Source organism: Schistocerca cancellata, chromosome 1, assembly GCF_023864275.1.
Source record: "Schistocerca cancellata isolate TAMUIC-IGC-003103 chromosome 1, iqSchCanc2.1, whole genome shotgun sequence".
Taxonomy (NCBI): Eukaryota; Metazoa; Arthropoda; class Insecta; order Orthoptera; family Acrididae; genus Schistocerca; species Schistocerca cancellata.
The window spans coordinates 355,091,881-355,106,427 of record NC_064626.1 but is presented as its reverse complement, the minus strand read 5'-3'; the positions used below and the strand labels follow the sequence as shown (position 1 = coordinate 355,106,427).

The 14,547-nt window shown below is 39.2% G+C and overlaps 1 protein-coding gene across 1 annotated transcript in view; it reads left to right on the top strand.

Moving 5' to 3' along the window:
- Positions 1-1,430: 1,430 nt before the first annotated feature.
- Positions 1,431-14,547, top strand: part of LOC126175867 (centrosomal protein of 131 kDa) — a 104,581-nt gene continuing 91,464 nt past the window's right edge. Inside the window, exons 1-2 of the mRNA XM_049922931.1 lie at positions 1,431-1,524; positions 1,702-2,634. Of these exons, the coding sequence (XP_049778888.1) occupies positions 1,431-1,524; positions 1,702-2,634 (1,027 nt within the window). The remainder of the gene's footprint in view (positions 1,525-1,701; positions 2,635-14,547) is intronic.

Here is a 14,547-nt window from a genome sequence, read left to right as displayed (position 1 = left end):
ATTGTTTTATATAGGAATGACAACTAGCAAACTAATTGAGTAGATGAATGGACATAAAAGAACAGTCCACCTTGGACACACCCATTATCCAGGTATGGAGAATGCTCTTCACCATGCTTGAAGGCTCTGACAGCCTGCTACATCATAAGGGCCGTTTGAATCCTCACTGCTGATAGTGGTTTCCCTGAGCACTGCTGATGGTAACTTGTCCTTCAACACACCTCCACACCTCAGGCCACTTCTCTGGACTTAACCTCTGTCAGTAGACAATTCCTCCTCTAATTTTCATTACTATTATTATTTTGATCATTACTATTTAGTTTTATTTATTTACTCAATTTTTTCTTTATTTAATTTTACTTTTCATCTTAGTTCCTTCCCCCCACCCCCCCACGCCCCTCCTCATTCTCACTGAACTGAAGCAGGCACAGCAGTTACCAATGTATTGACTTTGACCTCTTACTCTCTCCTATTGTGTGGTCTGTGTGACTTGCTCCTTCTTTCTAACCTTGCTGAACCTATTCTTCTTTCCTCCTTGTGGAGGAACTGATAGTTCTAAAGCTAGGATAGCTTCATGTGTGGTTATGGCATTTGGAAGTTCTAAGATTTTTGCTTTCTGAAGGTAAGTAATGCTCAGAACCTTCACTATTTACTGTGATCAATCCTCATATATGTATTATATTTTATCATGGTTTTCCCATGAATTCATATTGCTTAATATTCTTATAATTATGTGTTCAACATCTATCTGCACTGTTCCAGGATTTACTTTTCTCAGTTATTGAAAAATAGATACTGCTGTTCAGTGTTAATTAATGTTTCTGTTTTTGATAAATATTAATCTATTCTATATACAGAAAATTCCACAGCAACTTTTCAAGCAACTGTGCAAAATTCACATTAATTTCAGATGATCCTTGTATATTTTAGCAGAAATCAATCTCTGAACTTTGTCTGAGTGTAACAGACTTCCATACTTTTGCTGACATGAAATATTTCTTTAATGATAAATAGGACATGGATGAAATGTATGAATATTTTTGGGTTTTGTGCTGCAGTCCCACTGATTCTGTCGAAAATTTTGTTTTGTCCCAATTTGCACATGACAACTTCAGGATGATGAGGAGTTCTGTCTTTGAAGCATGACTGGTCTACACCATACTTTCCTATTACCTACAGTGAATTACTGTTGCAGCATACTTAACTGTTGTTAAAATACAAGTGCAGCTACAATATTGTTGGCTATTTTTTGTCAGTACCATTGTTGCCTTAAACTGCTTCCATTATATTTTACAACAGCTTACGATAGGCACATCACAATTGCATTTCAAAAGCAGAAAACTTTGTGTCACTCCGCAGAAGTTTGCTGCTTTGATCGGTTACTCATAGTAACAATCTGTAGTGCACGTAAGCCACACATCGTAACCACAATGACACGTGAAGAGTTCTACCCATACATGAGTCAAAAGTTGGCATTTTCAACGGAACCCATGGGACTGCAGTGTAATAACTCAGGACAGTTTGGTTTGTTTAACAATTCCTGCTGAAAAGATTTCATCGCCAAATAAAACCACTGTTGCATGAACTGCTAACCGTCCAAATTATTTTATTATAAAGTTTATCATCACTTTCATACATAAATTGTGTTTTACTTGTGTGCAGTGCAGTAAAAAGTTCAATTGTTGCTTTTTAATTTTGCAGTGAAACTGTTGCTGGAAGCATCACATTCCACAGTCATAAAAAGCAAGGAATATGGTTTACACTCATATTATAGTTTAGGCCTGAAAGGGCAGTTGATAACCAAGCTTTTTATGCCTCTCTCCTTTCTGTGGATTATGCATGTAATGCCACCTACAAGCAGAAAATCACAGACTGAAATAAATCCTTCAGAATCAGTCCTCTGTGATGAAGAGTGTCATCTACATTATTTAAAAAATGGAGATATTAACCATATTTCATGTGTGGATTGTAATGACAACCTCCAGGAGGCATCAACCCAAGAATATGCTGTACTGTTATCACAAGATGAACCCCCTGTGCAGTGGAATTCTTCTTCAGACTCTAATGCTGATGCTCTGGGAAACAACATACAACAGGCTTCTTATGGAACCAGATCCAAGATGAAAGAAGTGGATATGCACTCTTCATATCTGCAGATCTTCAGTGGACACCAAGACAATAATTTGGATGCTTCTCCTGTATGTTGCTGTGAATCACACACAGAAATACAGTATGCAAAAACACATACTAATTTGCACTGCTCAGGGCTTAATATATATGAACACCAAGAAGAACGTACTTGTAATGACCAAGAAGGAACCTTTCTGCAATTGAAGAACGTTGAAAATTTGTGTCATTTTTTAGATCTGCCTAACAGAGATCACGAGAAAGAATTTTCTCAAGTATGTGACAATGCTGTTGGCAATAGTAGCAACAACTTAAAAACTGTAGTAATATTTCAATCTTCTGAATGCTCCCTATATAACAATGCTGCTTGCCTTCAGATCAACAAACACAAGAATCCTGAAACTGCTTCAGGAGTTTGCAGTGTGGAACAAACAGAAAATATAAGCTCTAATCTGGAAGACACACCGTTTGACATCTCAGTTCAAACATCAGCATCAAATCTTACTGGTAAGCATTGTTTTCTTTTGTGATTAAGGATTTTTCTGTTATTATCTGTTGTTGTAGTTCATTAAGGTCGTGAACAATAATCCACGGCATAATGCAAATGATTGAAACTCGACAGTTATTCAATTAGTTCCCAATTGAGTAAATCACAAAGCTATTTTTCCACATTGGCTGCACTATGTCATAATTTATTATTCTATTAGTCCTAAACAAGTTTCAGATAAAGAATAATAATTTATGACATTGGACGACCAAAGTGTAAATACGCTTTTATTTCAAAAAATCTTCTTTTCTCAGACTCACATCATCGGTACATTTCCTTTATCTTTGTTAATAGCACATCCTGTTGTTAATGTAGCTGTTTGTCATTTGCAGTACTGCTGGTGTTGTAGTACAATTTGCATGTGCTACTTTTGTGGTTTCCCCATTGTCAGGACTCTGTGAAACTTTATTGTTCAAACACAAATTTACTGAAAGGTATCAAACATAACAGTAAACTAAATTATTGTTATTGATAATATTTCAGTAGAGTGGCAAATATTAAGAATTTTCAAATTTTTACAGTTGTTTCACTACTTATTTAGCCCGCATCTCGTGGTCGTGCGGTAGCGTTCTCGCTTCCCACGCCCGGGTTCCCGGGTTCGATTCCCGGCGGGGTCAGGGATTTTCTCTGCCTCGTGATGGCTGGGTGTTGTGTGCTGTCCTTAGGTTAGTTAGGTTTAAGTAGTTCTAAGTTCTAGGGGACTGATGACCATAGATGTTAAGTCCCATAGTGCTCAGAGCCATTTGAACCACTTTGAACCACTACTTATTTATGAAAATTTGTTGCATATACAGTAACAACAAAGTGTAATATTTAAAGCTGAAACATTTATGGGGATACTTAGTAGCACATATAAGTGGATTTGTATATAACAAATGTGGAATATTTGCAATAGTTCTGGAAACTATAATCTGGGTTGTTTGTATGCCATGTCTTACAACTAAAGAGGAAAATTGGGAACATAAATTTTTTTGATGTGCCAGTTATTTTACATTTCATAGAAATACTTTGAGTGCAACTAGTTCATCAATTCCTAATCCTAAATTTAATATTAGAGTGTCCGAGCCCAATTCAAAAGCATAATCTGTAGACAAACCCAAAGTCATGAGCAGGGCATTGAATAAACACCAAGAGCACAAACCAGCAAATCTAAAGTCCAAAGTAGGGTCATTATCCTTACAGCAAATGGGTGAGAATAAAAAGAGCTCATAAATATACTACAGCAGACTGGCCGGTGGTTGTTTGCTTAGCTCCTTGCTGTTGTCTGGTTGGCCCATGTTACTGTATGATCGTGCCTTTGATAGTGCGGGACAGATACTAACTGTAGTGCTTCAGATTCACTACTGATACCCTCTACTGGCAGGGATATTAAATCTAGCCCCCTTCAAAAATTGGCATGTAGGGCTGAAAATGTCCTGGACAATGGTGTCTGCAGGGGAGGGGGATGGAATGGTAGAATCACTGTCAGCGGATCAAGGACTACTGGCTCATGGCCAACTCCATTAGGAAACCCAGCTGTTCATGGGTTGAACTGATACATTAAGAGGAAGCCATGCAAGCCATCTTGAGTTCCTGACATCTGCAAGGCATTTCCCATCTGAGTCTTGAAGTGTGTACCATCTGCTCAACCTTTGCAGTATAGACAGGGTGGAAAGGGAAGGTGGTCAGATGGTTGATGCTATTAGGGTGATAGAATGCTGTGAACTGAGTTGACATAAATTGGAACCCATTGTACAACACCAGGTTGCAAGGTGCTCCCTGATGATAAAAATCCTCTCAAGGGCACAGATGGTAGCATCTGTGATCGTCAGATGAGAAGATCTTATTGATCCATACACTGTGCACCCCTAGTCTAGCTGCAATTGTGTGAAAGCCCTATAAAACTGGAGCAGACACACACTGTCTGCCTTTCAAGGCCTGGGCTTAAAACATTTTAAGATTTTCAACACCTTCTGGGTCCTAACTTTCAGTCAGATCCACGATGATGGGATAAGGCTGACCACAGGTGTTTACAGGACCAGCCCCATACCCAGTCTGTATTCTGAGGCTGGACAACTGCCACTCACTGTCTGGCGGCAACTCCTCATGGTGCGTCAGGCATGTAACTTCCTTGCTACTCCCAATTCACCACCTTACCATACTACTATTCATCCATCACTGAAACACCTTTTCTCCAGTCATCTGTGAGCAACAAGGCTGTTTGGATTCCGTGTGCAGTATGTGCTGAAATCACTTGGTGTGGAGCAAGTAAAATGCCAAATCCAGGGTTTTAGCTGCCTGTCACCTTGGTTACTCCAGAGGGTCAGAGTAATTTTAGCCCATTATTTGAGAGGCATAAGTTTTTAATAAATTGTTCTGTGATATTGTAATTGAGCACCACAATTTTGCAGCTGTATTTACATATGGGTCTAAACAGGGAGACTTCATTGGTTGCTCTGTTCTTTTCCCTGATCATGTCCTCAAGATCTGCCTGCCTGAAGACTTTACTGTCTTTGGTGTGGAATTGTACTTGCAGATCATCTTGCAGGCACAAGAGCAAATGAGGTTTGTTGCAAGCGCTAAATTTCCTAGTCTGTTCTGGCTCCCTGAGTGCCCTTCACTTTCGACAGTGCTTGTACCCACCAGATAAAGTTATCCAGAATATCCAGGACCTGTCCTCCACCTACAAAGACTGGGGAAGGACGTGTCTTTCTTCTGGATGACAGGGCACGTGGATATTAATGGGAACAAAAGACCAGATGTGGCAGCCAACGATGTGTAACATGGTCCTGATACTTCAGTGTGCCATCCTCCTACATGCTAATGCCTTACTGTTGCAGTGCAGACCCATGCAAAGATGGGAAGAAGAGTGGCTGGAAGTGATGGATAATAAGGTGCATCCAGTGATATGCACAACACAACCGTGGTGTACCTTCTTCCTGTCACAGATGCAGGATGAGGTCCTCCTTATTCATCTTTGCATAGACCACACTCTTATAAAGCATGTTTTCTTGCTCTGGGGAGAGGATCCTCCAGTGTGTTGTGTTTATGACACATTGATCACAGTGCTCCAAATTTTCCTAGACTCTGTTTTTATTTTCAGACCGTAGTCCAATGATGTGTAACATGATCCTGATACTTCAATGTGCCATCCCCCTAAATGCTATTGCCTCACTGTTGCAGTGCAGACCCATGCAAAGATGGGAAGAAGAGTGGCTGGAAGTGATGGATAATAAGCTGCATCCAGTGATATGCACAACACAACCGTGGTGTACCTTCTTCCTGTCACAGATGCAGGATGAGGTCCTCCTTATTCATCTTTGCATAGACCACACTCTTATAAAGCATGTTTTCTTGCTCTGGGGAGAGGATCCTCCAGTGTGTTGTGTTTATGACACGTAGATCACGGTGCTCCAAATTTTCCTAGACTGTGTTTTTATTTTCACAACATAGTCCATCTGCTCATTTACTAACAGATTTGACCTCTATTATAATTGGTGATTAGTTAAATGTTGCTTACATTTTAAGGTTTTGTGATTTGTCTGATATGTTCCTTAAAAATGTAGGGCAACATTTTTAATATTATTATCAGAGTGGCTGGTTCATGCGCTTTTTGTAAGTGATCAGCCAGCCACATAATCCTGTGAATCTCTTTTAGTTTTACTTAGTTTTCCTTGACAATTTTAAAACATCTGAACAATTTTAATACTATTTTCCATGATGTGAACTGGTATGACTGTGCAGTTGATCATGGATGAACTGGGCTAAAAAAGGTCTAGATTGCAATAATATTTTATTAATGACCAGTTTTGACTTCTTGTAGAAAATGAGCACCAACTAAGTGCTACTGGTGGCTCCTTGGATGCTCATGTGGCAACACGATCTTTACTATAGTCAGTGGGGATTATTTTCTAAGGTGACGTCTATATGAAGTTGAAACCCGTTATTAATAAAATATCATTGTGATCTGGCTTGTTGTTTCAATCTATTTATATCACCAGATCACTGTTACTCCTCTGGGCCACGTTCTTAAAATTTATGAGACTGGGGGCTAATGCTATCTTGTCTCCGATTTCCTTTATTTCTTTTCTCACATTTTCTTCATTGTCACCACATTCAGTTCTACTAATTCCATATGGGCTCTGACAACCTTGTTTTTAGTGCTCATAACTTGCAAACACACACACACACACACACACACACACACAGATGGTAGCAGGGGTGGTGAAGGATAGCATATGTGTAATAAATGGAAGGTTTGAGAAGATGTTCACCACTAGCAACCATACAGAACATTGTAATTGATGTAGACTCTCTCCAAGGGTGATTGGGATGAGGCTATGGCGAAAAGTGTTGAGCTGGTAATGCTTGATTGAGAGAGTAAGCATAGCAGGACCAACACACATTGATGCTGGGCCAATAAACTTGCTGACTGGCCAATGCCTCAAGTGCATCATCTTCCAATGTGATGCATGAAGGAACTGGAGGATACAGGACTGGAGTGGATGCAGAATTATGACCTTGCAGTTAGGGACCCCTGTGGCCAGCATTAAGATGCCCTGCATGGCACTGAGCATGTAGCACAGTGCAAAATAATTTTGAAGAGCTGGGTCAGCCTGATGGGAAATGAGCTCTGGCCACTCTTTTCGGACTGCTGACAAAACCTTGCTCAGGACTATGTTGCCACATGACGTCAAGCTGGCCTTATGTGTTGCTGGTGGGAATTCGTCGAAAGTTGTTTGCAGCTGTTGATCCAGGGCAAAACAGGTTCCTGGTGATTAAATTCTGTGTCATGGCCAAGAAGGAGGCAGACAGGGCATCTGCATTGATTTATTGGGCAGTAGGATAAAAATGGATTTCATAATGTTACCCACTCAAAAACAGTGCCCAGTGCTGCAGGCTCTGCACCATCTTAACCAGAAGCTTAGACTAACTCCTGAACAAGAATATTGAGGGTTTGTGCTCAGTCAACAGGTGAAATTTGTTCCCATGCAAATATGCATGAAATTACTTGACTCCATAAATGGTCACTAAACACTCCTTCTCAATCAAGGGATAATTGAACTGCACAGCATTTAATGTGTTGAGATAAAGGCAGTTGGGTGTTACAAAACCGCTTCACTGCCGTTCCTGAATGTATCCATCATCAATGGCAATGGCACACTAGGAGTATAATGCATCAGACACAGAACCACCTTGAGACCCTCTTGAAGGTGCTGGAAAGTCTGTTGACAGGCAGCCAACCACACAAATTTGGCATCCTTCCTCCACAACTGATTGAGGGTGTGAGTTGGTGTAATACATTATTTTCCTTAGAAATGACTGCAACTGTTGAAGGTTGGTTGCCACTGGCATCTTTATGATCATCTCAACATGGTTGCATGTGGATGTGATACTTTTATAACTAAGAATACACTCCATGTGTTTCATGCTGAGGACAAAGAAACTGCTCTTTTCCATTTGGCAGTGCAAACCATGATTCTGGAGTTACTGAAAACGAAATTCAAGATTCTTGTGACATTTCATGTGCATCACCTCTGTAATGATAAAATGACCCTAGTAGTTCACACAGAGTAGAATACCTAGAATCCACTGTTCCAAATACTTTTGGAAAATGGTTGGTCCACTCACAACCCCAAACAGCAAGCAGTTATACCTATATCTGTAAAACCAAATCACATATTTAAAATTAGCAACTGCCATGAACAACATGTGGCTGTTAAAAGAAACACATCCTTTCAATAAATTTTCAAAAATTAGTTACCTCCAGCTAGTTTAGACAACAACTCCTCTGGGTGAGGCAGTGGGTATATATCAATGTTAGACTGTGAGTTAACTGTGGGCTTAAAATCATCACAAATATGTAATGAGCCATTCACTATGTTAATGACCACCATAGGTGTCACCCCTTGACTGCTGGAAACTGGAGACCTTGGTCCTGAAGGCATACAAGTTCTGCCTGAACAGCCTCACAAACTACAAACAGAAGTGGGTGACTTTATCAAAGTTTAGGCACTGCTGAAGGCTTTGTAGAAATGTGGACTATAAAGTTACCAGCACATCCAACTTCAGTTTCAAACTCTCCATATACAACATGCACAGAACATAAAGACCAGAGAAAGGCACTTTGACTGACACTAAATGAACTTGGTTCTCCATTACAAATACAAAACTGCTCAAGGCACCTAAGCTGAAAATGTCAGCAGCAGTATGTGAGTGCACAACTAAGAAGATTAATAATCATTGAACATATTTTTACTTAGCTGCCAGCAACAGTATTCTGAGCAGAGGAATGGATCTGCAGCAGTAAGATAGGACATAGTGCCAGAACTGTCACAACAGATGTGAGTAAAGCCTGTGATTGTGTCCTCCTCGATTAAAGACAAGGCTGTGGTGGTGTCTAGCTGCAACTCCATGGACTGGTAGAACAGCATCAAATTGAAAGTGAGTTTCCATGGTGGCAAGGGAACTGCCAGTTCTGCAGCTGTGTCTTTATGTATTGCAACATTGTCATCATGCTGCTGCTGAGCTTGTGGGAAGTGGGCTACTTGTTGACAGCTGACACCCAGGTCATTGCGCTAACTGCAGACCCAGCAGTTTGCTACACGATGCAGACACTGGTATCTGTTATGCTCACTGCTAGATTCTGGACAGAACTGAAGGTTCACTGACATGAGTGACATATGTTGCAACACTAAGGAGGGAGGGAATTTCTTATACACTGGAACATCACGAATAAGGTCTTGTGATGCAGAGGAGGGAGCAGAATCAGCAACATACTTAAGTCTCTCACAAAACATTGGCAATCTGGATGTCTGTGAACTTGTATGAAACTTAAGGGCAGAAGTACAAGATGATGAGTCAGAATCATCAGTTAACATGTATTTGCAGTGGTGACTAATAACATGGGAAACCTAAGTGCCAGTTTCAAAAAGCTGCTGAGCTAAAAAAAACTGCAAAGCTCCCAAAACAACCTCAAAAGATTAAACAATCTGAAGTACTTCACCAAGGCTGGGATCAGACTTACCTAATCTTTTTTAATGACTAACCTGTCAGAGGTAAGGTGCGCAAGCACTTTTCATACCAATAATTTTGCATAGGAGACTTTGAAGTCTGACATGTGAAATTGCACTTGCATGTGAGACCCTGCAAGTCAGCAACTCAAGCTGCATACAACTGTCCATGTTGTTTATGACACTGATTAAACTGGAGTCTAATCACGACAAGGTGCAGTTATTGATCTTGGTATTTGGTTAACAGAATACAGAGGTCTTGGAAAGACAATTCACTAGGATCCAAAAAGGATTTCAATTTTTGCATCATATCATGTCAAAGACTACTAGAATACAAAAGTAAAGTACTGCTCACTGTATAGAATGCAGCAGATGGTGGTGGGCGTGTAGCCACTGCCACCAACTGACGTGTTTGTTGCTGCTGAGATACAAGCTGGAGAATCACTGCCTGCTCCTCTCTGTGCCACTGTTCTTGAACTGCAGACTATTGCTCTTGAAAGTGCTCTGCAGCAGTGATGATGGTTGCTGCCAAAATTCTGTAAACTTGGGGTCCACAACACAGGAATTGGAGGTGATAATATTGCCATAAACATGATAGGGTAAGAACCCATCACCATTAAAGTGCCTGGGCGTGATACAAAAGTGTAATCTGTAGACAAAGCCAATGTTGTCAAGAGCAGAGCACTGACTAAAGACCAAGAACACAAGCCAGAAGTCAAAGTCCAAAGCGGGTTATTCTTACAGCAGCTTGGAGAGAACTGAAAGAGCTCATAGTGCATGCTATAGAAGACTGGCCTGCAGTCTCTCACTTAGCTCTGTGCTGTCATTGTTGGGTCAGTCCATATGACACTGTGACCATGCTTCTGGTGGCACTAGGCAGATGCTAATTGTAGTGCCTCACATCCTCTATAGAAATCCTCTGCTGTTGGGATATTAAAAATATATTTCCAATGACAGTAGAAACCTGAATTTTTTTTCTATGTGTGGAGTTTCCATTATATATGCAGGAAAAAAATCAGATAGCATTATTATTTCTAATGATTTATCACAATTTTCTTATTCCAGCTTAGGAATTAGTACAGTGTATGGGAAACTGACGAGATATCAGTGCACATGGAGTAAATCTCAATTAGAGCCAGACCTGATGGAGAGAGCAATAATTTAAGATGTAATCTCAAACAATGATATTAAGCATTATAACTGCTCACTGTGTATAATCGTTGCTAATCATAATATAGGTTCATAACAGTATCTTGATTATTGTAGTTCAGCTATTGAGCAAGGATATTGTAATCCAGGATATGGCAGCCAGTGTGGCACTTATTGTTATTTAAAAACTCTTTTTATGAGCCCACACACCACTCAATGCCTCACAGTATGGTAATCTGTTTAAGTTGCTTTCTGCCTTGATACAATTAGTTACATTCCTTACAGCATATCTCATAAATATATTGATAGTAAACAACACATTATTTATTTTGATGTATAATATTTATTAGTTACACAATAAACTACAATTAAGATATCAAGATCTCTTCACAATTTTTAGTATGGTGGACTGTTGATTGAAAATGATGAAAGGATAGATCAGTGTGGACATAATGTAAAAATCATTATTGTCATTACCAAAACAGAGCAACCAGAATCCAATTTTGATGGGTCAGGTGGAATATTATTGTCAGGTCAACTGTTATTTGCATAAATTTTGACTTGAGAGGCAAAATAGACATTGATATGTTCTTGCCTCCATTTCAATACATTTCAATACCTACAGCATTCTGGCAAGTCAGAGGGTTTACGTATGACTAATGTAATGTTTGTTGGCTTATGTTGGTGTCTAGAGGAAAGTCATATACTTGTTTGACCATCCAATAAATGGTTCTGTTAGCTCCTTAATAATTATTAAGTGCAGTAAGAATTATGGTCAGTGGCATACATAAAAATGGTCTAAATACCATCAGATTATTGTTTAGATGGTTGCTGACAGTTAGCTCAGGGCAGGGAACCATTAGTGTTTAGAAATAAAAAAAAAGTTTAACCCTTAGTTTGATGAAAGAAACGCACTAATAGGTACAGTCACTTTTTATTCCAAGTGTGTTAAGACCAGCTCATCATGTTACTGTTCAAGGTTAAAGTTCCTGAAGCTAATCCTCATAAAATTCACAAGTAAAAACCCAGTTCACCAAGCTAATCATCATAAGATTTTTAAGAGTCCAAGTGCAATTCTCTTCAGAGTTAGAGTCCAAAAGTTAACTGTTGACAAATTTGCAGCTCAAACCACGTTGCAGATCAAAGTTAGAGTCCACGACACTAACTGTATATAAATTCACAAGTCCAAATGCGATTCAGCTAAAATATTTTTGTTCATCAGTCTAGCTGTCTAAATATTTGCATGTCCCAACATGTAGCTACTCATAGTTACTTTCTGCAAAACTTACAGTTGAAATTTTTTAAGTTTTTGGAACTTCTGCACAAATTTTTCAAGTTCATGAAACTATCGCTCAGAAAATTTCAATGATTTTAAATGGCATTCAACCCTCCACCTAATCAACCATACATCCACTCTCAGCCAACTCTCAAAGAAAATTGTCCACAGCCAATATGGCCACTACCGTTAAATAGACACAATGTGTTGTTGCAAAATTCTCAAATTTACATTTAACTTACTGCTACTACACAAATTACATATGAATTAAGAGCTAATTTAACCAGCTTTCCTGTGGCTCCATTAATTTTTTTGCTCCTTGGTTTCCTTGTTATTTACATTTTAATAAGTGAGGTAGTAGATTTACATTTATTTTCTATTAATTATTACTAAACATAATGAAAGTTACATGACTACAGGTAGCTACAATAATACACTGTCTCATAGTGCTGCTACATTCGGTGATTTGTGATTCTGATACATTTTTTACTTCTTGAGATTAACATTTCTGGCTCATAAATGTATTACATTAATAAAAATTCAGAAACTGTGTTTCAACAAAGTTATTCAAGCACTGTCTGTGGCACTTGGTTTTTTAAAAATCACTGAAAGCAGTTAGAATTATTAATTTCTGATGTCAATAGGTATTTTGAGGTCTAGCAAATACAATATCTATATTACTATTCTGCCTATTGAGTGGACATTTAGATATATTTTCTAGTCTCATTTTTATCTTTCAGTTGGTGGTTTTGCCTAACTTGCTACTATAATGGTTTAGATTTTGTGTATTTTGTTGCCATGAAATGAATTTTGACCTCTGATTCTGCCCTTTGATGGCACCTCACCTTGCAAGTATTCTATAACTGTGAAGCACAAGGAAAAACCCAGCTTGCATTAATTATACAGGCTGCCTGCTGCCTTTCTGTTAGCCAGCTGTCTTTGTGGCCTCTTGTTCTGCCATCTGCAGCAACTGAAATGTCATCTGCTGCTAGCAGAAAACTCCAGTCACTATCTTCTCACAAGTGGTGTTAGCCTATCTCAGAATTCATGCACACTACCCCATCACCTGTCAAAATCAGTGCACATCTTGCCATGTCTATCTTTAATGTCTCAAATTTGGAAATTAGACACCACTTTCAAGTAATATTTATCCACTGCACAAAAATTAATATGCTTAGGAGGCCTGTCAGAAAACAAACAGGTTTTAAGGTCTAGCATTTTTTGATTCTTAGAACAAATTTTTTAAATAAAACTAGTCAAAGAATGTATGTTCACATGTTTGAAATGTGCAAAATTTGTGATTGTTTATAATACAAATACAAGAAACAATTACCCAAAGAAATATTGTATCAGTGTGTGGTGCTATTGATGATTCATCTATGAGCACTGTTGGAAATGAATATCATTCGTCTTGCAGATCTGGTCTTAAGGAAGGGGGCTGCTTAAGAAAACCTGATTTAACCAATTGTTGAGTGTTGTTCATTGCTGTGACTCCCTTACAAGCTGGTTTAATAGAAGTGATAGCAAATATTCAAAGAATAGCTGCACATTTTATCAAAAGTTCGTTTAGCTTGTGTGAAACTGTCACAAAAATGTTCAATAATTTCTGACTCTAGTCAGAAGAAAAAAGAAAACAAATGGCCACTGCTAATAGCCTTACTTTCAAAATCCTGAGAGTCTGTGTTCTACATATACATCTACATCTGCATCTACATCCATACTCCGCAAGCCATCTGCCGGTGTGTGGCGGAGGGCACTTTGAGTACCTCTATCTGTTCTCCCTTCTATTCCAGTCTCGTATTGTTCGTGGAAAGAAAGATTGTCGGTATGCCTCTGTGTGGGCTCTAATCTCTCTGATTTTATCCTCATGGTCTCTTCGCGAGATATACGTAGGAGGGAGCAATATACTGCTTGACTCTTCGGTGAAGGTATGTTCTCGAAACTTCAACAAATGCCCGTACCAAGCTACTGAGCGTCTCTCCTGCTGAGTCTTCCGCTGGAGCCTATCTATCATCTCCGATATGCTCTTGCAATTACTAAATGATCCTGTAACGAAGTGCGCTGCTCTCCGCTGGATCCTCCCCATCTCCTCTATCAACCCTATCTGGTACGGATCTCACACTGCTGAGCAGTACTCAAGCAGTGGGCGAACAAGCGTACTGTAACCTACTTCCTTTGTTTTCGGATTGCATTTCCTTAGGATTCTTCCAATGAATCTCAGTCTGGCATCTGCTTTACCAACGATCAACTTTATATGATCATTCCATTTTAAATCACTCCTAATGCGTACTCCCAGATAATGTATGGAATTAACTGCTTCCAGTTGCTGACCTGCTATATTGTAGCTAAGTGATATGGGATCTTTCTTTCTATGTATTCACAGCACACTGTGTTCTGATATGATTAGGAAATATATTATTTCCTCCAGCATATGACTCATTTAATGGCCATGAGGG